At 40.1% G+C, this 23,965-nt stretch overlaps 2 protein-coding genes across 4 annotated transcripts in view; one reads left to right on the plus strand and one right to left on the minus strand.

Moving 5' to 3' along the window:
- Gudu (Armadillo repeat-containing protein gudu) overlaps positions 1-23,965 on the plus strand; it is a 50,979-nt gene that overhangs the window by 11,341 nt on the left and 15,673 nt on the right. The gene's annotated exons all lie outside the window — the stretch shown is intronic.
- On the minus strand, positions 14-22,299 carry LOC145933303 (uncharacterized). Its single transcript, XM_083032883.1, has 6 exons — positions 21,907-22,299; positions 8,696-8,828; positions 6,293-6,435; positions 4,744-4,888; positions 2,858-2,972; positions 14-2,021 (listed from the first exon to the last, which is right to left on the minus strand). The coding sequence occupies exons 1-6, from the start codon at positions 21,968-21,970 to the stop codon at positions 1,905-1,907; spliced, it is 717 nt and encodes a 238-aa protein (XP_082889009.1). The 5' UTR covers positions 21,971-22,299; the 3' UTR covers positions 14-1,904.

A 23,965-nucleotide genomic window follows, 5' to 3' on the forward strand; every position in this document is an offset into this window, starting at 1 on the left:
TTCGATCTCTCTCTCTCTCTCTCTAAGTTCCGTTTATGAACAGCGCTTCGCAAATATTATAAATATCATCCACGCATGTTATTTACGTGTTCCGTGAAATTTTTATTAAAAAAAAAAATGAACGATCATTCTAATTATCTCGGTTATTTTTAATTAGGCAAAATTCCCCTGTAATTCTAGCGTGCGTTCATTAGTGCGCCCTGGTGAGAAAGAGGTTTTTTTTAATAAACAACGTTTTTTTTAAACTGCATTGTGTGTGACTCTCTGAAATTAAAAACCGCTCTTGAAAAACTTTCGAATCACGCTCATTACGTGCGCAAAATATCAAAATGTAACGAATGACCTCCGGCAGAGTGCGAAAAAGTATTCGTATAATGCGTGGAGAGAAAATTGCTTTGACATACCTATATAGAGAGCTCTCGAACAGCTCCGTGATAAACGTATCGGCTCGCTACCTTGTTACGAAGAGGGCGAAATAGTCACAACGGGACCCTCTCCTCTCTTGGACGAAGTCCGCGATAACGGCGCGTCAATTTTACTACTTCTTGAACTTTCGACGAGGTCGAAGACACTCACTGGTGCTCACGGCGATCCCCCGAATACTTTGACGAAACACGCTCGCGTTTCTCTCGCGCAAAGGAACGTACCGTGATTTCATCCGCCGTTCTTTGAACGAGCACGGAAATTCTTTGCTCTACTTAGATTCTTCTTCGGCGATCTCCTCTCTCCCTCTCTCGAGTAAGTCGCGCGCGAATCGATGGATCGCGATTATTCGACGAAATTGATTTCAGAGCGACGACGATAGCTCGTTCGTTCGTTCCGCACGAGCGCCCTTTTTCGAAATCGAAGCGGAAACGTGCCGGAAAGACACGTTTGCCTTTTCTTCTCTCGTCTCGCTATAAATCTGTAACCCTTCCTCTCCCCCTCCTATCGTCGTCGCCCTTTTTCTCCCGGCTTGTCGCGCGTACTCGTCAGGATGGCACGCGAGAGTGACAATTAAGAGACAGAATCTCTCGCAAAGGATCTCGCCGGCTAATAAGGAGTATTCTTATTTCATTTTCATCTTGTCGCGATTTTTCTCTCGCGTAAGAAAAAAAGAAAAAAATTAAAAATAAAAAGATCGAGTCAGTCTTGCGTGACGGTGTCGTAGTACCGACTTGCGGATTCGCGGAGAGGGAATCGATCGATCGAGACGACTCTCTCCGGGTTCGGGACAACGACGCGGGACTTATTTTATTGTATCGTTCGACTCGCGACTTATTTTCGCGACGCGCATCTCGTGCATCGACGATTTTTCTCCCGCGCGTGATCTCCTCTTCCGCTCTTCCGGTGCTCCGTCATACGTTATCTTCTTCTTGTGGCGTGTCCTTCCTTTTCCTTCAGCTGCTCCTTCCGCTGCTCCTTCCGCTCTTAATACTGATCTCCCTCATACTGATCACTCCTCACCGTTGCTTACTTTCGTAATCGTGATTAACGCCACATCCTCTTGCAATACCATCTCATCTCGTAAATGAAAAAAACATATTCTCTTTGAGGAAGAAAAGCGCACGCTCTTTCTCTCTCTCTTCCTCGGCATATATTTTCCTCCCTTCTCCCGCCTCTTTTTTCCCCTGAAGCTTTTCTTTCCTCCCCTTTCGGCCTTTCCGGTACCTCTTCCTCCTCCTCCTCTGTCCTTCGACTATTCTTCGAGCACTCTCTTCGGAAAATAAGGAATATATTCTCTCTGAAGCAAAGCACGATAAAAGTCGAATGGCTCTTCCTTCTCCTCCGTGTTCTGCGCGTCCCCCTTCATCTCTCATCGTTCTTCTCGCTTGATTCCCCATCTTTTGCCCCGTCTCCATCCCTTCCCGCGCTTCCCCATCCTCTATCTCTCGAAGGTAAAAAGTGATCCTGGCCGGAGCCAATTATGTGAAGTATCTCATAAGGAGAATAAGCGTCAGCAGCATAATGGCAGAAAGATTTGGCGTCGAGCTACCGCTGAGCATAGCGCACTCCTCGTGCGTGTAAGACTCGCAGTGCGCCTGTAACAAACAAGACGGGCAATTCGCCCTTCCTTTAGAACCCGGTCGGCCTCGTTATCGACTTTACTACTAGTAGCTAAGATCGTCTCGTTCGCTATCTCTTTCTCTCTATATATATTTGCACTCCTCTTCTCTTCAGTTTTTTTTTTTTTTTTTCTAGATCTTTCTTTTCAGGTCTCTGTACTTTATTTTCAAAAATTAAGAAGTAATGGCGAATAAAGATATCAAGTAGCATAACTTACTTCGACTCGTACAATAGTAATAATATTGATCAATATGAGTAAAAATGTATAATTTACTTTTATTATTACAATTTTTTGAATTGAATATTATATATATAAAGATATAATTCACTTTACGTACATTAGATAGAGGTACAAGGATAGATACATTAGATTAGAATATGAGGAAATTACTTGCTATTTTTATAGTGTCAGTAAAAATGAAGAAATATATATATATATATATAAAATTTATTAAAATTTGATATTTTTATCGAAATAAATGCATCAATTTAAATAGATCTTTTAAATAATGTGAATTAACTTACTTTTACTTTGTTCCATCAAAATACAAAAAGTATCAAAATTTAACAAATTGGAACATGACCTACCTTAAAATTTTATCCAAGAAAAAGTCAAATTTAAATTCGTAAAAAATATAAAAATCAATTGTATATCTTTTTTTTGTCATTCATACATTTGTCGAAAAGTCAATATTAGGACCGTACTCGATATTGTGATAGCGAAGAAAATTAGGACCAATTAGTCCAAGTATACTCGACACATACTTTTGGTGCCAATGAAAAATATAACACAAGATGATGTAATACTCACTTTTAGCAGAGAGGTTGACATTCTGTCGAGGAAGTTCTTTGTGAACCGCGCTGTATCGTCGCCACATTGACGGCGCACTGTATGATGAGAGCATTCCAAGTACTCTGTGAAGGCACTGCAAACACAAACAAATACCCCAAACTCCATTGAAAATCCCCTTTTTGAACGCACAAAATTGGATAAAACACGCGGTTACCAATTGCGTTTGCAAAATGCTAGCGCAACAGTTTGCAATACAAATACTATATGCAAAGATCATATCATTATCGTTTAGAGATTGTCATAAAATTACAGAATATAAAAATAAAAAGACAATGAGTTTTAAAAAAAATTTACGATTTTTTTTCAAACTTATAGTTTTTCGCGCATTAGAATGAATTTCTTTCAAATCGTCTGTTTTTGCTGATCGAGGTGACTTTTTTCCATCTTTGCAAGGGAACTTGCCGATAGCTTGAAATTGGATCTTTGCGGAGAGACAAAATGAACGCGAGAAATGTGTTTTTGCAGATCTGTTATCCACACACATACTTTCTCGGGTCAGCATCGAATCACTACTTACGTCCTCCCATCCCTCTCCCCCTTCCTACCCCTCGTTCTAACCCTTTCCGCGAGAGATGCGCAAGTTCAAAAGCTGCAGTAGACCGTGGCAGAGATACGCTAATGACATTACGTCCCTTCCCCCTTGTATGTGTATGTGTGTATGTACAGGGGCATCAGCGTGAAACTTCCGACCTAAAGGACTGATTACACTCTTTTTGCGCGAGTCCTTTGAGCAACGCCCGTCGTTATTAATGCAGTTGTTTCGCCCGGCGAGCTCTTAAGTGTTAAATTATCACAGTCGAGAGGATTTTGACATCCTTTTGCTCTAATGCGAAAACGTCGTCGGAATTTCGAGTATTGCTTAATAAACCTATTTGTTCGTATTTCATGCTTTACTCCGCGTCCTTCGAAGATCCTTCGCGTCGCATCTTAATTCGATTTCTCCTTAGCGGATTTGATATCGGTCTAGAAAAGGGTTGATAATAACCGGTATTATATGGCAGAGATCCGCCATTGTGCTCTCGAAACATGAAGATGTGGCGTATTGAATTTAATGTTGCTTTTGTTGCACATTGTACCTTGAATCGATTTCCTTAAATTATTTACATAATTGCAGATTCATTTTCCTGGAAGAGTTTACCAGAAACTTTAATCGAACAATCTAGTTTACGATTTTATGATCACGACAAGAATGATTTTTTATTATCGAGTCTTGATTATTCCCTCTTTTTTAAGCAAATATATTTGGAATAAATATGTCCATTTGTTGAAATAAATTTTTGCATGAATGTTCTGTGTAAGATAAAAATGTTAAATTATTTCACTCTATAATTTCATGACAGAAAAATTTATAATCCGTAAGGGCATGATAGAATTCAGAGAAAATACTCGTGATAGAATCTACATTTTGAAAAGTGACTAGGTCAAATTGACTCGGGCTTTGAGTTCCAAGCTTTACCTCCGCGTTGCCAAGCTAACAAACTTTCCCGGATAAGCAATGGACCGTAAACGCATCCCTATTTATGCAAAGATGTGAAAATTTCGATTAAATGTGTATACTGATTTTACATATAAATTTTATAACAGTGTCATTTGATTTTTGTAATTGCAATTAAATTAATCCCTCCGAAAAGATGTACAATTGTACATATATCTTGCCATACTTTGATATTCACGTATCTTGTATTTTATTAAGAAGAACTATACATTTTTTCGTTGATCTTGTCAAAACTCTACACTTCCGGTTTATATCATTGAAATAATTAATTGGTGTGATCATGTGACGAATATTTATTTTGCATTACTTCCACGTATGTACACGCAAAAAAAAAAATTTCTTGACTCACCAGCAAAGGGACTTGAGATTTTCTTGCCTTCCGCTCGTGCGATTCGAAGTCTTTTCCATCTCCAGCGTGGTCTTCTGATACGTTTTGTAACACATCTCGTACTCTGCCTTGACTTTTTGCATGCACGGGGCGTGCTTCAAGAATTCTGCAAACAGAAAATTTTATTTCCCTCTATCGAACGATTGCGTATTGGCCGGGAATGTGCGGGAATCGATAATGAAATTCCGCGGTCAATCAGGCCACGACTCTCTTTTTGCGCGTCGAAAAAATGTATAATCTAATATTACCAAAAATAAAGAACTACAATTACGTACGATTAACTAACTTCGACAAATGACAGCTTTATAATTTATAACAATATAATTGAGAATAACAAAATCGCGATTTCGCTTGAAAAAAAAAAAAGAAGAAAAAAAAATTAAGCATATAAATTCGATTGCTACGTCTGGATTAAAAGTCAAAATCGATTAGAGAGACAGAGTCCCGGAGCTTTTATATCCCTCGAGTTCTATGTTCTATTCGTAGAAAAACAACTCGGCTTTATACGTGGGCGAGGTCTATAATTACAAGAGCGTGCACGTAGTAGATCGTTGACTGACGCACTAATCATCTCTCTCTCTCTCTCTCCCGTCGTCTTTTGTGATCATGCTTTTATAGATGAAGACCGCTTCTCTCCCTCTATATAGCCGTCTTGTTTACGAGCTTCACGTCACGCGCGCCAGTATCCGGCACGAGGAGAAATCGATATTACTCTCCTTGCTAACGATTCATTATGTTACACGATACTCTCGTCTCCGCCAGAGAGGAGAGTACATTATGAAGAGTCATGCCGGCTCGATCGACCCGCGGACAATCTATGCGATATTCCTGTAATCTCGAGAGTGCCGGATGCATTATTGACTCTAGTGCCATCTCCGACTGGAGACGGACAGTTTGGAATTGCATCGATGATGCGCCCGATGCCGCTCGCTCAATTGGCAAACGGTTTTCCAAAGCTCTGGCTTCTACAGCGCATCGTTATTCGCGATCAAATCCGATAGCGAAATCTACTTTTGCCATAGTTTCATACAGACGCGAAATGAATTTTTCGAGAAGCCGAAATATAATTTTAAATCGAAATCCGTAAATCGTAAATTAATAACGCACTTTCGATACAGGGGAGAAGCTCTCTCTGCCTTTATCATCTCTGTCATTTTTCTGTCTGCAACGAATGCAGGGGTATCCCTTAATTACTGAATTCTCCGCATTTCTCTTTAATTTCGCGTATTTAATTTCATCTTTTCTCCGTTTTTCAAATGAAATTGTGCGCTTGTAACATTTTGAATACATAAAAAAAAAAACGTAAAAGCGTTTAGCTAGAAAAAGAAGAATCGTTCCGCTTTTCACCGAAAATTTGTATTCGTGATATTTAAAATAATTCTTCTTTCCTCTCTTTCATTCCTCTTCTCTCACGACTCTTGCCAACTGCTCTTATGACGATTGCGGGTCTTTTTCTTTTTTATGGAAGGCGCTTTAATCGGTTCGATGATTTAGACAAGAGTGCACTTACCGTCTTGATACGGGCCGTCGTGGCAGAGTTCCATGATGGCCTTGTTGGTGCCGGTGTAAAGCGAGTTGAAGTGCTCCCTCTGTTTCTCCTTCATGCAATTGAGCGTGTACCTCGTGATGCATTTCATACCGGCCTCGAGGTCGCTGCAAACGAAAACAGGAAAACCGATGCCGGTTATTATATTAGATATTTATTGTTTTTGAGTCGGTGAAGATGGAGGTCTACCAATTTATTAATAACTTTCGCGAATAGAAAATCGCAATTGTCGAAGACGTAGGTAATAAACGCGCATCGAGAATTCTGGCGCCTATATATGTACATATGTTCGAGCGTTCGGCAGGAATAACTTTATTGGGCAACGTGAACGGAATGCCTGCCAATTGAATCGGAAGGATAATTATACTTGTGTTGAAAGTATTTCGGAAATTGTTTATTACTTTTATTTGTTTTATATTGTTATTTATAAATTTTATGGAATTGTATTAATCGGAATAGAGATTGAATTATCAATTTTCGCAAAAAATGCATGACGCCCAAAAATGTTGCGCTTGTATATAATCGTCACTGCGAAAGATGTAATGGCAAAATAATTGCTAGAGAACTTTTCCTCTATTTTATAAAAAAATTTATTTCCGCAAATAAAATAATAATATATAGTTTATTATATATAAAATGTTGTAAGCACAATTGCTTTTAATTCTAATCGACAAAATATTGGGTATAATTTTTATAGTAAAGATTTTTTATGATATATAAAAAAAAACGCGAATATTAAACAATATCTTCTTTCCGAAACACACTTGAGCATTACGCATTTCTTCCGATTCGATTGATACGAGATTCAAAGACTATCCGATATATTATATACACGTATATACGCATACAATTCTGTCTCTCTCTCTCTCTCTCAAGAATCTATTATTGAACCGCGAGAAACAGAAGCCGGGTCGCGTCTCGCGAGACGAGCCTCTCCTCTCTTTCTCTCGTCAGTTGCATCGCCATTATAAATATGACATCACAAACGTTAGATTGACTCTCAGGATCCATCTGTTGAACCGTATCGCCCATCAAGATTGTTCTCAGCCGAGTTTCTTCGACTCTATAAATACGGGCCAATATTACTGTATCTCTCGAATAAGAAGGCACGAGGAGACGAGAGCTAGAGAATCGATATTTGCGCGCTATACGTGTAAAAGAATTTTCCATCTGTTCCGTACGATTTAGTATGCAGGCGAATATCTTGAAAATTGATTATGCAAACCGTGCAATTTGCACCGGTGTCATCCGTCGCGTTTCGGAAAACAAAAATACCGCGTGCCATTCTTGATAGAATGCCGGTAGTTACGGTATTACTATAATTGCGCGAGGAAATTGATGATGATTGCGCGGGATACAAGGATATCGTGATTAATAATTTGTCGTATCGGACGAAGCCGACCGAGGCCTAGGCTCGCATGAAATTTAAAGTTCCATGAAACGAAGCGAATTTCCTCCACGCTCAGCCCGGACTAAATTGCTAAAGCGTAATAAGATTCTTCCTCGCCGAATTCGCGGGGGCATTCTGAAAATATCGTACAAAATATACGGGGGCGGCGGCTCTCTTGCATGCAATCATCCACTCAATTACATACGTACCATCTCGCGCGAGCGCGAGACAGAGGAGATATATGTAGGTATATATAGATTCGAACTGATCGAGCGCCTCCGAGTTGCGATAAAGCTGGAGCATTGACTCTGATACGATCGCGATTTCGGACCGAATATAATAGACCGAAAACCGCGGACGCGGAATGTCGGATATTATTCCCCGGCCAATTTCCAATTTCGCGAAGAGCCGCCCTCTTCCCCTCTATTTTACCCTTACGTTCACACGAATGGGTACGTTTGCGTATGAAACGATTTTTCTCTTCTCTTCAGGAGTTGGCGATAAATTACTCGCATCGGGACGATTAATGTTTTTATATACGTTCGCGAGTCTATAAATGCGAAAAATAATCTCGTAAGACGGGTGTAAAATCGCCAAAGGTGCGACATAGAGATGCTTTTTCCTCCTTATCTCGCTCCTTTCCAACGTCGCAATTAACGCGATTAAGATCCGCCGAGAAATCCGCGGGGGTTCTTAAAATTGATGCGAAATGCGAGAACTGGAGAAGAAGAAACGACCGGGTATTTTTCTCGCGGCGCCGAAAAATTTGCCACGAAAATGCCGAAAGCAAGGGAGAGAGAGAGAGAGAGAGAGCGAGAGAAGAGAGAAAGAAGATCGCTGTCACGGAAAATTCTTCGGGGGGGGTTCTTCCCTCTTCATGGAACATGTAAAGGAGCGGGACAGATAACGGGACGTTTTCGCGCTCGAACGAGATCGGTCCCCCGCGCGGGCGAAATAGAATAGAAGGGAAAACTCACGGGCACAGTTTGTTGAGCTCCTCCTTTTTCGTTACGACGAGACTCAGGTCGTTGCTGCTGATTTTCTCAAGGGGCCTGGCGCACCTCACCAGCTCCTCGTGTCCGCACTCTTCACCTCGGCAGCTAGCGAGCACTGAAACAAAAGCGCGATAATCGGGTTAGCCAAGAATAGAGAGTGAGAGAGTGAGAGAGAGAGAGAGAGAGAGAGAGAGAGAGAGAGAGAGAGAGAGGGAGGGAGAGGGAGAGAGAGAGAGAGGGAGGGGGAGGGACGTGGTCGAAACGTAAGGTACGACGAGATTCCCCCGATGCAACCCCTTCGCCCCTTCACCCCTTCCTCCACCCATCGATAACAAGGTTATTAGTAAGGGAATCGTAAAGAGCAACGCTGCTTCTCGAATTCGATTAAGCGCGCGCGCGGAATCGATGTTGCCGTCATCGTGTTGCGGTGTGATTGCAGCGGAAATATCAAACAAGTTTAATTGACATGGAAACAATGCAGATTGCACCCGGAACTTCATACTCGGACGGATACCACTCTCCCATTTTCATGGAATTGTCGTGTCGCGGGACCGAATCGTCGTGTATATATACACAGGCTTGTCCACCGAGACGTTATTATTTCGTCGAAAGAAGAACCGGCATATTATACTCTCTTCTCGTTATTAGAGGGGAAAAAGAGAGCCGTTTCCATGTATATTATATATATTTGGAATTAAAATTTCGAAATAACCAACCCTATCTTGCGCTTCAATTTGACGCGAGAAGAAAAAAGCGAGCGAGATTTTCTCTTTCAGCGACAATAAATTTTTTTCTAAAGCTTAATTCGCTAAAACCTCGCATGTATTTTTTTCTCGACCACCCCCTCTTTTTGTTTCATCTCTTCTGCACCTGTCCATCATCACATTACAGCGGTTCCGCGAGGCAGGTTTTGCTCGGATCTTTTGTATCTTGAATTTTGAAAATGAAATTACGATGTGGCGGTAACAGAGCATATACACACGCATGTACGAGATGCGCTCGCGTGTGTGGGTATCGGTGGTCACACGCGAATTCGGGATGCAGGATAAAAAACACAGGAAATGCATTCGCCGTCCAGACTAATGATGACGAATGGCGCGCGATATTATCACGGCGTCATGTGCCGTTGGCGAAAAACCATTCGTTCATATTAGGAAGTTGATTTGGATTTAATGGAGGAGAGGGGGAGAGAGAGAGCATCGCGTTTGCCGTGCTTTTCCAACTTTTGCGAATTCATTACCAATTATGCCACGGTCTGCAAAACTTTATATATACGTATATATATGTATATACAATTACATAAAAATTCTCGTTTTAATTCCAGTGCAAGATTTTTTTGCGCAAATTTTAAGTCAATTTATCTCAAGAAAATGTGTATATCGAGAGAAACCGTCGCGACAATTTTTTTAAACTATGTTTAATTGATATTAAATACATATTTTTAGCGATAAATCTCGAGTAATCGAAATTTGATAAAATTGATTTTGAATCTGAAAACAAATATTTTTGTTCTTCTAATTGCGAACCGGGGATGGGGTTATAAACCTCGAAAAAGATTGTTGTCTCGAGATTTTAATTAAGAAAGACGCTAGACTCTAAATTGATCAAAGAATTCCTCACTAAATTAAAGCCGGAGATTCTAGGGTATCTTATATAAACACTCGGCTCGGAAGAAGGGGGTAAAGGAGCATCGTATCTGGCTTTTAAAGGGGCGAATCTCGAGATCTTTTCCCCTGAAATTATTAAGCACCTTCTTCGCGAGAAAGAGATAGAACTTACTTCGTAATAAACAAGTCATTGTAAAGCAAGGGGGTTAGATGGGGAACAGGGTCAAGATCGACTTTTCTCTCGACACCGCCAAACGAACTTATAACTTCCGCTCGAAACCGATTACCCGGAAGTGCCACTTTCCAGGTAATAAAAGAGAACTACCAATAGGGCCGCTTCGCTCCTTCATCCTTCGCTCTCTTGCCAATTTTCCCCCCCCCCCCTCTCCCTCTCTTCTCCCTTATCCGTTTCCCTTTTCCTATGTTTGCTCTATAGTATAGAATTTCTGTGTACGCGCGATGGCGACGATAATAGGAAAGTAACGTTACGTTTCGCCGTCTCGTGAGATGAAGAGTCAAATTAGATGAACGAGCCATATAATTAAAGTCGAGGAGCGTTCTAATTTCCCTCTCTTCTCCTCTTTTGTGTCTTATACATCTCACAGAAGATATTCGAGCTATCGAAATGTTTTATGCAAGAGATCTCATTTGATTTTTTTTTAAACACCGGCGAGAGAGAGAGAGAGAAAAAGAGAGACAGAAAAAAAGCAAAATTAAAACGAGGCAATATCGGTACAAAAAAGAATTAACGAATTAGCAATTTGCACTGCTGGCTTTTTTCCGTATAAAGAGAATCTTATAAAACTTTTGCGCCAACTTTTTCGCACAAAAATTCCCGGACTACTGACTCGACGCTTTTAGAGAGATTGAGCTTTCGATATATCTCGAAAAGAGATTATCGACCGCATATATAATAGCGTATCAAATTATCTTTGTGATCCACGCATTGTGTTTGGAAACGTGGGATACATCGGGATAAACATTGCAAATTAATGTTTGTAGCCGCTGATGCTACATCGTTACCAAGACGAGATTGCTAAAGCATAACAACGGTAAACACGTATCGCGAACCTTGTCATATTTGAAGAGAAGAATCGCGTATTTCGTCTATTGAAATTTGCTATTTATTTCGTAACGGGATAAAGTGGTCTCGAGAAAGAAATTATCGTAGAGATCTAACAATAATTTAAGGAGATTCAAAATTATCGGACAATCAGTGCGAATATCATGTGGTATTCGTGTTAAATTTAAAAAAAATGTATCAAACACGACGAGTCTCGTGATACACATTTACAATATTCGCGCGATATAAATAAAAATATAAATCTACAGTCCCGGGACGAAATGTCCCGTTAGACTCGAAGGGACCGAAGGCTCTCTGAAGAAGAGAACGAAATTTGTCTCAGCCCCGGGAAGATTTATGTCTTCTCGTTTATTGTTTCGCTTGCGAATTGTTGGCAAATTTCTTCGCCGACTAAACTCTCTGGTCGAGAGAAAAAAAGGAAGAGGTTAAAAAAGAAAGACAGAGAGAGAGAAAAATGTGCGTGTCTCTCTTGGGGGAACAAAAGCGCGAATATTTGAGTATTCGACGCACGCAACGCGACCACCACCGTCGATTCGACGATGCGTGCAACAAACTAGGCGAGCAGCAAATCCCTCGTGCGGCGGGGGCCGACGACCAGCGGCGCCATTAAATTTAATTACAAACTATCGAAATTATCGGGGCCGAGAGCCACCACCCCCGTCGCGGATCGACGACTCTCTCGTTCGGTAACGACCGAACGGTTCGACGAGCCGTCCGCGAAAACTGCCCGCCGCTGCCTCCCCCCATCATCCCCCTTTGCATATAGCGCGATGCAATCGTTTTGTAAAACGAGCGCAACAATGGGACGACGGACGCCGTCTGCCCGCGATAAATCTATAAAATCTGTCCTTCGATGATTAATAAATAGCGCGGTTTTGTATATGCGATTTGTAGAGGGACGATTTATAGTGTGTGCGGTCCTCGATTTTAACTATACGTGCCGATAGTCAAATGCTGAAAAGTGTGTCCGTGTTTTTTCCTGCGAATATCACCCTCAATTAAGCACAATCATAATTTTTTTTATAAATAGAAAATGTATATAAATAATATATGTATAAATATAACATTTTTATCAATCATATATATATATATATATATATATATATATATATATATCATCAGTATGTAATAAAATGTTTTGAATTTGAAAAAAAAATCTACCATGCAACTCTGTGCCCAGCGATACTTGTCGAAATCTATCAATTTCAACGATGGGGAGTGGACGAAAAAAAAAAAAAAAAAGTCCTTTCTCGCGAGATGGTCATCCCTAGTGACACGATATGATATATCGCAACCTATTTTCCCGTTACCGATCACTCGTGTGTTTCGTTCTTCTTTTGCTTTCTCTCCTCGGCTAAGATATCACTTGTGATAAGAGTATCTGGCTTACGTACGTGCGGCAGAATATAAGAGTTCCGTGTATAATTCTATCCCGCACCTGTGATTCTCTCTCCGCAAAAGAGCGCAAAAGAGCGCAAGAGAGAGAAGCGAGTGCGAATCATTATATCCAGAGAATTATGACAATTTCAATTTTAATCGCGTCTAATAAAGCCCTTCCGATTAGCAATCGAGCTCGGATATAATAATTACGAGATTGTAATGAATTCGTAATTAATAACATTTTTAATGCGTCCGTTAGCTTTACATATTTCTCTTTAATTCGATTTGTATTACGTATTGACATAATTAGTCGCGTATGGAGATTGTTATTATGCGGATCATTATATATTTCACACTGCATCGCGATCACGTTTAATTAGATTCTAACGATCCTTGCGTAAAATATTCATTTGATTTAATTTCATTCAACAAACAACCTAGTTTGCGTCAGCAGACTAGTTTTATAAAAAGCTATTAAAAAAGTTACGTTATATCTTACAACTTTATTTTCTTCTCGTATTCTTCGCGGGTATTGTACGGAATGAGGAATGAGTCGAGTCATTATGAGCTCACGCAATTAATTGAGAGTCGACAGTCGACAGCCTCTTTTCGCAAGAACCTTGCAAGTCACTCGGCAGAAATGTGTTATTCGATTGTAAAATCAAAAAGCGCTCGTCAATAACCGGTCGATGACATACGCGTCGTGTATATGTGGGTCTTTGCTTATCTTTTGTTAATTCACGGTATTCACGCGCGTGAACTTACGTGGGACTGCAGCAGCAGGAAGAGCTCGTTGGTAGGGCTTGTATATTTGTAACGAGGCGAAGAGATAGGATCATCGTACGATGCCGGTACGACCAATCACGAGCCATCCCGTAGGTTGGCCTTGCTAAACAACGTGTACGAGTATCACGTGTGCGTGCGCGAGTGTCAAATCAGCGCGACGAGACGTGACGTCACGTCTTATCGTCTCTCACGGCAGGTTTAAGCCGGATTAAAAAAATCAGGAAGTTTTATGTGACATTTTTGAAAGTGAAATTATTTTTATAAAATTTTCTTTCCTCTTATAATTCTAAACTCGTAGTTTCTTCGCTGCAATCAGGTCGGATTGTAACACCGAGAGAGCGAGGAATTGTGTGAAATTTTCTTTCTTTTTTCTTGCGAAATGTGTCGGAATAAGCTAGTTTTTTTCATATTTTTCAGTTCGTATTTGATAATATATCATTTCGTAAACATACTGCCTTTTTTTATTATCCTTGGTTAATAAAAAAATGCACGCATAGCTTATCTGAACGTTTCCTACACACTTGAACAATTTAAAATGATAATTAATCAAGATTCACTATTTATTATAATTCACGAAACGTGAAAAGGAAATTTTCGGTATATTTTAGCAGTCTACACTATTGAATAGGACGTCATACGAAAAAAATTAATTTGTATATTTTGTAAAAAAAAAATTTGCATAATTTCTTGTTTTTCGTCATTATAATATGACGTAGGTATATGGGAGATTAACAGTCTTAAGTGAAATAAAATTATGCACATGTGATCTCTAACTTTTGATTATAATAGAGGATAAAAAAAAGCATCGCTTCTTATGCAAGGCATATTCATGGATATATTTGCATAATGATTTGCGGATTTGAAATCGCGTAAAGTCAGTGTCATCAGATTGTTTTCCTGATAAATCAGTCACGTCATTTTATAGGATTAAACGAAAAGAAGCAGATAGCACTATAGAATTTTTTAAAAACAGCGTTAAGATACCGTGTATCAATATCAGGAAACGTGGATATCAACTACTAGTTTTTCATCTTCGCTTCTTATGTATAACTTCATATCTATCTCTTCGCAAACATTACTTCCTACTGGAGAGGAAAAAAAACATTACTTCTTCAGAACATTACTTCCTTCCTATCAGCAAGTACATCGTCAAATTTAAACGTATTTTTGTTCACGATGATACAGTCGTTAATCTCGTTAAATCAGTGAAAATAGCCCACTCGTTTTTTCCGAAGATGTCAGATAAAAGTGCATTAAATGTCAAAATGTAAAACTCAAGAAAATATCGGAACGTATGTAAATTAATCTTTGTTGTTATACGGATACATCTTTTAAATATGAATCTTGCGCTGATATATATATTTCCACGAATATATTATATAGACGGAGATTATAATCTCCAGCAACGAAGAAGACCCATATCAATCTCCGAGTCGCAGCTCTTAAATTTTGACAAGACCAAAGGCGCGCAGCCCGCTTCTAACAATAATAGGGACCGTCCAAAGCAGACGTGTATCGATTACAAGTAACCCTTGTGTAACCATTGTTTATAACCATGACAGTGCGAGAAGCGCCATTGTCTGCCGTTTCGTGAGAAAAGCATATATACCGCGTTTATACGAGACAAAATCTCGAAAATGATTGGCATTATAGGAGTGGCGCGAGGAATAGTAGTAGCCTTCTGGATGTATTTTAAGTGAATGAAATTTCTTGGTTAATGAAATATTCGTTCTAAATTAGCCGGCGAACGGGAGTGGCTTGAAGTAGACTAAACGATGAGGTGACGATAAGGATTTACTTCCGCTAGGAAGAGAGAGAGAGAGAGATAAAATCGATGTGAATAAAAACTGCCCGGCGAAGTCGGGGAAAGACGAGTCTTATCTTATCTCTCGTGCGTAGAACTCGAGAGATGACGGATACGCCGACGTGTGTGTTTTCGTTTCATTTGCTCTTTTTCTTAACTTTCGCGCGAGCGAGAGAAATGGATCGACGGACGAATAGATAGATTAATGACGATGACCCTGGCTTTCCCTCTTTCGCGTGTCATCGTCTCGCGTGACTGACCTACGCATGGAATGGTCGGCAACACGCATAATGAATGCATTTTGCTGCGCCTATACAGATATTTCCATTTTTTTTTTATTCCACGCATAAGAGAGATGACATACGAAGTTGTATCTATCGTCCTTGATCTAAAAGTTGTAAAGATTTTTATTATTCATTTGTAATATATCAGAAATCGAAATATTCTAAATATAATATATAAATAATAAATATATCTGTAGTATATAAACAAAAAATATATAAATATCGAGTTATTTGATTCCGTAGCGGATACATAATATTGATCATTCAGAATTTTTTTTTTCTATATCACTCGAATAAAATAATCTGTAATAAATTTCTTTGTCAGCACAGATATTTTTATTCGCATTACGAGGCGTGATTAAGAGGTCAAAAATATCTCGAGAACGCTGTGCTAAGGGATAACGCGCGCACGCGTCATAATACGATAAGGTAGATCCTGGTTCATATTATGTAGTGTCTGCGAGCAACGTTAATCTAATCGGTGCACTATATTAAGCCGTTGCGGTACATCCAGGTGAAGGATTCCACGTTTTAGAACAAATTATCTGCTAATTATTATTAATATAAAGATCGCGAAGAATTCCTCGGTACATTAATGTTGGTATGCCGTATTACAATATAAATATAAATTATATTAAAATATATAGCTAAATATATATAATAAATATATATATTATAATAAAAAATATATAGTTATATATATTTTTCTTATAAATATATTATAAATAAGACGTGTGTATTTACACAACACAAACTTTGATTGAGCAATTTTCTTCCTCGGGAGAGGAAGCTCTATATACTGATTTAGAGAAAGACGACGCATCGGTAATCCGGGATTAATAAATTGAAACTGTCGCTGGCAACTCGCACAGCCTTTGATCCAGATAAGACGACGACCTGTTCGCACCTTCCATTTAGCGTCGTTTCATACCGAGACCGACTCATCCTCGCTACAGTTTAGATTCAATAACATCAATTATCGCGACGCGTCATTCGTATTATCGGACATTAGCGTTAAACGATGTCCTTGATACATACATTTCCCTTTAAGACGACGACGCGCTCTATGCACCGGTTTCATCTCTCGATTACATCTCTCGTCTTTGTAAGTGTATGTATATCGGCTGTACGTGACGATATCGTATCGATACTGGTTTTGGTAGCCGCGAAAATTCTTACGACATTCAATAATGTATACGAGAAACCTGCGGAACAATCGTCAGTTGATTTCCTTTAAAACTCTCATACCAAACTCATTTTACACTATATCTATAATTTACGATATAATATAATCGCGTCTAATGCAGAAAAATTGTAATCAGAATTATATTTGTCTAGAATCTTTTATAAACTTTTTGTATGTATATGTATGTGGTAGAGATAATATAAATTAATAACTAAACAGAATCAAGAGGTCACAATGCAATCAAACGCGAGCATAACTAGACCATTTTTTATAATTTATATTTCTGAAATTAAACCAAAAAATAAATTTTCATTTAGCAAAAGAATTGCATTATCTATTATATATATAGGAACTCGTTATTTTGCGTCAGGTTTATTTCTCACAAATGAAAGATGGAACATTAACTTTAATTGTAGTCTTTTGCACTTTCTCCGCAACGGGAAAATTTGCACTAATTTTAATTAATTTACTTCGCTTTTATCATTCAATCTCCATTTTCATTCCTCCTCTTTTCAGGTATTATATTACTCTTCCGCATCGTTTCGTTATTATATATATATATATATATATCCTAAATTCTCTTCCATCTTCATGCTTCTATCTTCGAAATAAACACGACGCGGCGTAAACACAAAGTAAACCGCGGAATTACCACCATGTTTATAGAGGAAACGAGGAAACGAGAGATGCGAGACAAAATATATACAAGCTTATTACAGCCGCGAAGAGGCTCAACGTACCAAAAATATCAACGACGCTAGATATCTACGTGAATTCAAAGTCAGTCACATGATTCGTCGCGTCGCATCATCTCTCTCTCTCTCTCTCTCCACGCAACAAGTTCTCTCTCATGTAGTTACGTGGTGGAACAACCTAAACTCGGTGGAATGCGTCGTGCGCGCGCGCGCACGCGAAAGAACCGGCTGTTCTATTTCTCTCTCTCTCTCTCTCTCTTTTTATCTCTTCCTCGCACCTGTCCGTATTTCGAGAGACGTAGGTTTCTCCGCTCTCTCTCTTTCGCTCGCTCGTCGAGGGAAAAACGGCCTCGGTCGGATGTCGCGGATGTTTCTCGCGTGGCGTGATGTGGCGTGACGCGCACGCACAAGCGAGTGCGAGCGTGTGTTTGCTGTAAAGGTGAGGTGAGGACTCACGCCCATCCGCTCGGCCAATCGCCGCGCGCTACGTCATCTCGTACGATGTAACGGAGCGAGTCGCCCACGTGTTTCTCGCGCGCTCGAACGCGTCGCGTCGCGGCTATTTCGGTATCGGTAGCGAGAGAGAAAGAGAAGCGTCTCGTCGCAAAAGGAATGAGATCCGGAGAATCCACTCGCTCTCGCTTTTTCTTTTTTCTCCCCCGTCGAACCTTAAACGTACTTGCCTTTATCGCGTTATATCGTATCGATGTGCACGATTTAATTATTTATCAATCGGATCGAGATTTGATCTCGTACGTGCATTGTTAGATAAAAAAACCATGTTATATGTGATTTATATCTACGTATTTAAATTTAATAATTGAGATGAACATGATAGGAGATGAAGATTAATAAATTCCGCAGTAAACAAGTCAATTATCTAATAATATGGCTCCTATATACGGCGACGAGACTCGAGCGCGCGATGATGTAATCCGACGCTCGGAAAATGCGTCTGAGAATTTATTTAATCAAAACCGACGTCATACACCACGTCACGTTAATGCCGTTATGTGTTATAATCGAATTAGTTTGCTGCTCGCGAAATCGAATCGCATCGATGCGTGATTAATATTTACAATTTCTCTATCGCATCGCGCGATTACGAGAGAGAGAGAGGACCGGAAGGCAGACACTCATCGTATCATCATCTTGTTTATCCGTTTTCACGCGCGTCACGAGATGCAACACACAACTAATGGATGCCCCGAATATGAATTCAAGGCCGGCGGCGATTCTCGTCATCGCTCCCTCTATTACATTCGAGACGATTATTAGAGACGCATCGTAAACACAATTTGTGCAGAAACGTCGAAACGCCTCTACATACGCAGAGGATGAGAATCAATCGCGCGTGTATTCGGAGCTTCGTGTGTATATATATATTCCTCCCCCTCGAGAGCTTCTGCCTCCGAAAGCGACTTTAAATTTGGAACTTGATAATTCCAAACGTGCATGTGTGTGCTGAGGATGCTGCGCTCGATTTAGATCGAGTTCTCTCGCGTACATACACGTGTAAGTCGTTTATTTCAAGAACTCCGTAAAGGATATGTATATCTCTTCATCGATAACATATATTTTAAATCGCACACTCGAGCGAGCTCCTTACAATCGATCGTTTAATTTGCATCGAGCGATTCTTAAAATTTCATAGCTTTGGACATATATGAGTACGTTTCATGCGCATTTATTTCAAAGATGCCATCAAACTGGTTTTTAATCGACGCGATAAATTTCTCAAGTCTCTCGTAATCGCTACAACATTAATCTGCTATTTGAAATTCCGACACGTGTCGAAAACTACGTCGATTATATTTCATACGAACGAACGAGCAGTAAATTTTTATCTCGAGTTACTCAAATTGTCATTATTTAAAAACTTAATTTCAAGTAATTTTGACAGAATGTCATCTCTCGCTCTGTCTCTTGTCGTCAAGATAATATCTGATGCGGACGGGAAAGGAGATTGACGCGCGTTTTTTCATCGTATCTAATTAATATTTCGCAAGATTTTTGCAGTCAATTCGGGGATTTTCATTCGTGATTCTTTTCAATCGCCGAGTAGATTTTTCGGTCGCGCATCGACACTGACAGATTAATGGGTTGCCAAAAAAAAAAGGAAAAAAAAATCGATTCGCTTCGCTATCGAAATAAACGGATCCCCCCGGTATGCGAGAGAGAAATGTGGAGGCAAGAGAGTCGAACGCGACTAATTGTCGGAAAGCTTCCCTTTGTTCTTTAAAATAGCCGGGAGGTTATCTAAACTCCTTCGATAATTTTCGGTACGTCACGTCGAAACGGATATGGAAGATACGAGGAACACGCGCGCACGGACTTATCTTGCGACCTAATTCGATAACCCCTCGGTGGTCGATACTTTGAGACTTTTTCGCTCGTGCCGAGAGCTAGTGTCAATCCTCGCTCTAAATTAAACGTCTCGATTTTACAGCGAGGCTAATTACGACGGTACCCCCCAAACGAGGCTGAATTAAGCTTCGCAGCGAGACATTTTCCGCGCGAAATTTTCTCACTTTTTCTTTTTTCTTTTTTTTTTTTTTACGACCGTTCTCACCGTTAACTTTAACCGTAGTTTAACCGATCGTTTGTTCCTCTCTTGCAGGAGCGGGAAAATCGCTTCGACAAAGTTAATTTTCGTCCGAGATTAATTTCAAGCATAATTTGAAGTCTCGTTAGAAATATTTGCACAAGTTTGAGGATTGAAAGATCTCCTAAGAGAGACGTAACTAACCAAGGTGACCGAAAATTTAAGAATTTCATTATCATTAAAATTCAACCAGCCTCGGGCTATACGAATTCTTCCGCGCTTCTTCAGATTCTTTATTTTATTGAAACTTGACATCGTTGACATTTGGCCAGATGTTTTCGCGCATTCGCGACGCATCAGCTGATCGTTGATGATTTCGCGAAACCAAACGTCGTAAAATTATCGTGGATAGAATGTCTAACGATTCTCGTCTCTCTCTTTCTTTCTTTCTCGCTTTTTTCTTATCGCAAATTTTAAGCGGGGACGACGTCGCATCGTGCGCGTCCCGCTTTAATCTGTACGCCGTCGATCCTCCTCCTCCTCTCTTCCTCCCCCCTTCCAACCCCCTCCGCCGTTATGCACTTGAAGCTGCGTCCTTGACCTACGTTTCGCGAAAGAGAGACCAGGGTGTCGCGCACACTTATTATACGTTCATTCCAAAAGTAACGTAAGTAAATTCAAAAGAGCAATAAATAATCACTATGGTGTTAACTTTTACGTTTTGTTTGGTGGCGCGTGTTCAACATTAATTTGAGACGATTATAAATGTATTATTATTATATTATATCTATAGATTTGATCTAATTATATATGCATTTCATTGATCCACTGCGAGAATTTCCAATGTTGACATGGAATTTAAAGACACATTTAGTCATCCGATATGATGATGTGGATATAAATATCAGACGCGATGATTCTGTTATTTTTCCGAGAATACTACTCGAATATGCAAAATTGTACACGAGTGATTCGTCATCAATAATCTGACGATGTCATCGTATCACGACGTTTTTCTGCAAAACATCGTGTATTTATGAGCCGGCGATTAAACAATCATCGTAAACTCGTTCTTTCCAGATGTATGTGCATTCCTCTTTAGGTCCTTTTCACGCGCATCTGACATGCCATCAACGGAATACCAGTCACGACAGGAATGCACGACGCACGTGATGATAACAATGGTTACGTCAAGGAAGGAGAGTCCGACCGGATCCGGAAACGTAAGGCGATTAATGAAAAAGCGAGGATTAGTTCGAGAGATTCGAGAAAGCGCCAACTTTTTTATGTAGATATATATGAAATATGATAATCGCGAGGAAAGACTCTCATCGTTGGTAGATTTAAAGACGAAGCTCGAAAAATAATTAAACGTAGAAAAAGGTAAATAAATGTGTATACAATTTTTATTTTAGTAGTAGTAGTAGTAGTACAAATTTTTATAAATATAATAGATATACACTCTAGATGACATTTTATATAAATCGAGCGCTCTGCAAAATTCAGCTCGCGCGTTGTTCAATTAATATAGTCCAATTAATTAAAAAATCCACGAGGATAGTGTGACATAAAAATCCGTTCGTCTTGTACACTTTCTACGCTCAATGAGAAATAAATGTACTATAAATATGAGAATGTGAGAAATGAATATACGTATTCGAGTCCGCGTAAAGATAAGACAGAAACAAAGTAAATAAATGCGAAAGATTACAAGAACGCAACGTCGTTTTTAAATCGTCGACATTAAGACGCCGGCTCTCTCGCCGACAAGAGATCACTGAAACACGAGAAAGAACAAAAAAAAGGGCTGGACAATACTCACGGGAATACAGGGCGGTCATAAACAGCGCGACCCAGGACAACTGATTCTCCATAGATGTTTTCATGTTCTAGCCCGCTAGAAGCTGGTCGGAACTCGCTGCACACAATGTGTAGGTAGTAGTAGTAGTCGATCGTCGCCGAACGAGAAAAAAAAGAAGGTCCTTCGTAACTGAAAGTCGTGCGCGACACAACGAAGCAAGCAACGGAGAGAGAGAGAAAAGATAGAAAGTGTATATAATCGAGACGTATAACACGTATATATGCTCTGTTTGCGACTGTGTGTGCCCTTTTACTCGCTCTCAGAGTTTGTCTCTCTCCTTTCACAGCCCTTTCCGACACAGCGATCTGTTTGACATACCACGCGATCGACCGTGCACCGACTGACTGACTCGCGGCGGCCGAGAGCCCGAGAGAACGCGCGCCGAGTTTCGAAGGCGCCAGCGCGCATGCGTCGATCGCTCACGCCACCGGTCTCGCGAATCCGTCCGTTGTCCCTCTTTCTTTTCGCTCTCTGTCTTTCTCTTTCTCCGAAGCGAGTCTCCTCTCGCGTCATCGTCATCATGCACCTTCGTCGCGGCCGCCGCTGGCTCCTGGCGCCGACGTCGTTACAGCGCTCGTTCAACTGGCGTGAGATTTTATTAATCGAACCCTCTTCTTACGAACGCGCGAGTCAAAGCGGCAGCGGGCGAGGAGAACGCGATGTTTCGCGCGCTTTTCGCAGCGTGGACTTCAAACAGAACTGTGCATTGCCTCTCTGCTTTACGACTAAATCTCTCTTAATTTTTAATTCCATGCATTTCTAATCAAACGCAAATAAAAAATTTATATGTATATGGAAAAATTTAGAAGTTGGCAATAGAAAGGCATGAATTTTTGGAGCATTCTATTGAATTTGAATGAGGTCGAGATGTTGGCTAAACTTTTAGAGAACAAATATGAAAAGAACAAGACAGAATGAGATTCTATTCATATTTAATTAAGCTTTCGTTCATTTTTAAAATATCGATAACTATGCAAGAGTCTAAGTCTCTGTACGGGAAAATAAATAAATGGAAAATAAAAAAAGAGAGAGGGACAAGTATCCTGCATCACGCGGTATTTTGTACACGGCCGTGTCGCGTGCAGCATCCGAGATAGATAGAATTTCGAAAAACCATTCTCGAATCCATTCCCGAGAACGGAAGATCGCGGGATAGAAAAGAGTCTTGCTCGATTTTCATTAAAAGTTTCTTAGCGTTGCCAGTATGTATGGCGAGTTTTCCAAACTTCGTCGGCGCCATTCGTAGAAACTCCTCGTGTATGAACGTAGCAGTAAAAAGCTGCTCCGTTCTCGCTCCTATTTCGCCGAAGGCAGGTTTGTTCGACATATATTATCTCGCTTTTATAATTGTGCAAATTGCATCGTAAAACGTCTACATAATTTACATCATTCTTAGACATCCGCGGAAAAGGAAATGACTGTCGCAAAGTCGGCAAAGTCGCAAAGTGTCATTAAGAATTATAATTGTATAGTCAAAATTATTACAATTCGTGTATCAAAGTATATTACAAAATTATTTGACAAAGAGATACCTACTGAATATTGTATGGTGTCCGCCAATTGATGCTGAAAAGAAGGGGTGAAGAGAAAAAAATTAATATGCAAATGTAAGTTTACACGTGTAAAACGTATCATCGCGCGAGTAATTGAAAGTAACACAACGGAGTAAGAAATTTAAAATTTATTCAAGAATATTTTCGTCGGATACTGTATGGTCCAGATCATTAATTCAGACTAGAAAGGGATAACGACGTCTACCCGGAAAGGATACTCGCGGATCCGCGATCTTTGAGATTGAAATCCATGCAAATGGAGCGGTCCACATTTCACGTAGTCGAACGTAGTTCTCAAGGATCAAAGAAAGAGGGAGTGAGAGAGGGATGGAAAGCAGAGGGGAGGAAATAAGTAAATAAAAGGATGACGCCGGGACGGCGGACGCCGAGTGACGTACGTCGATGATGGCATAGTAACGTCGCTGGGGAGGGTCGTCCTGGCAAAAATGGGGCAAGGATCAAAAGAA

This window comes from Prenolepis imparis, unplaced genomic scaffold, assembly GCF_030444845.1.
Source record: "Prenolepis imparis isolate NDT839.2.m4 unplaced genomic scaffold, iyPreImpa1.0 SCAF_3, whole genome shotgun sequence".
NCBI lineage: Eukaryota > Metazoa > Arthropoda > Insecta > Hymenoptera > Formicidae > Prenolepis > Prenolepis imparis.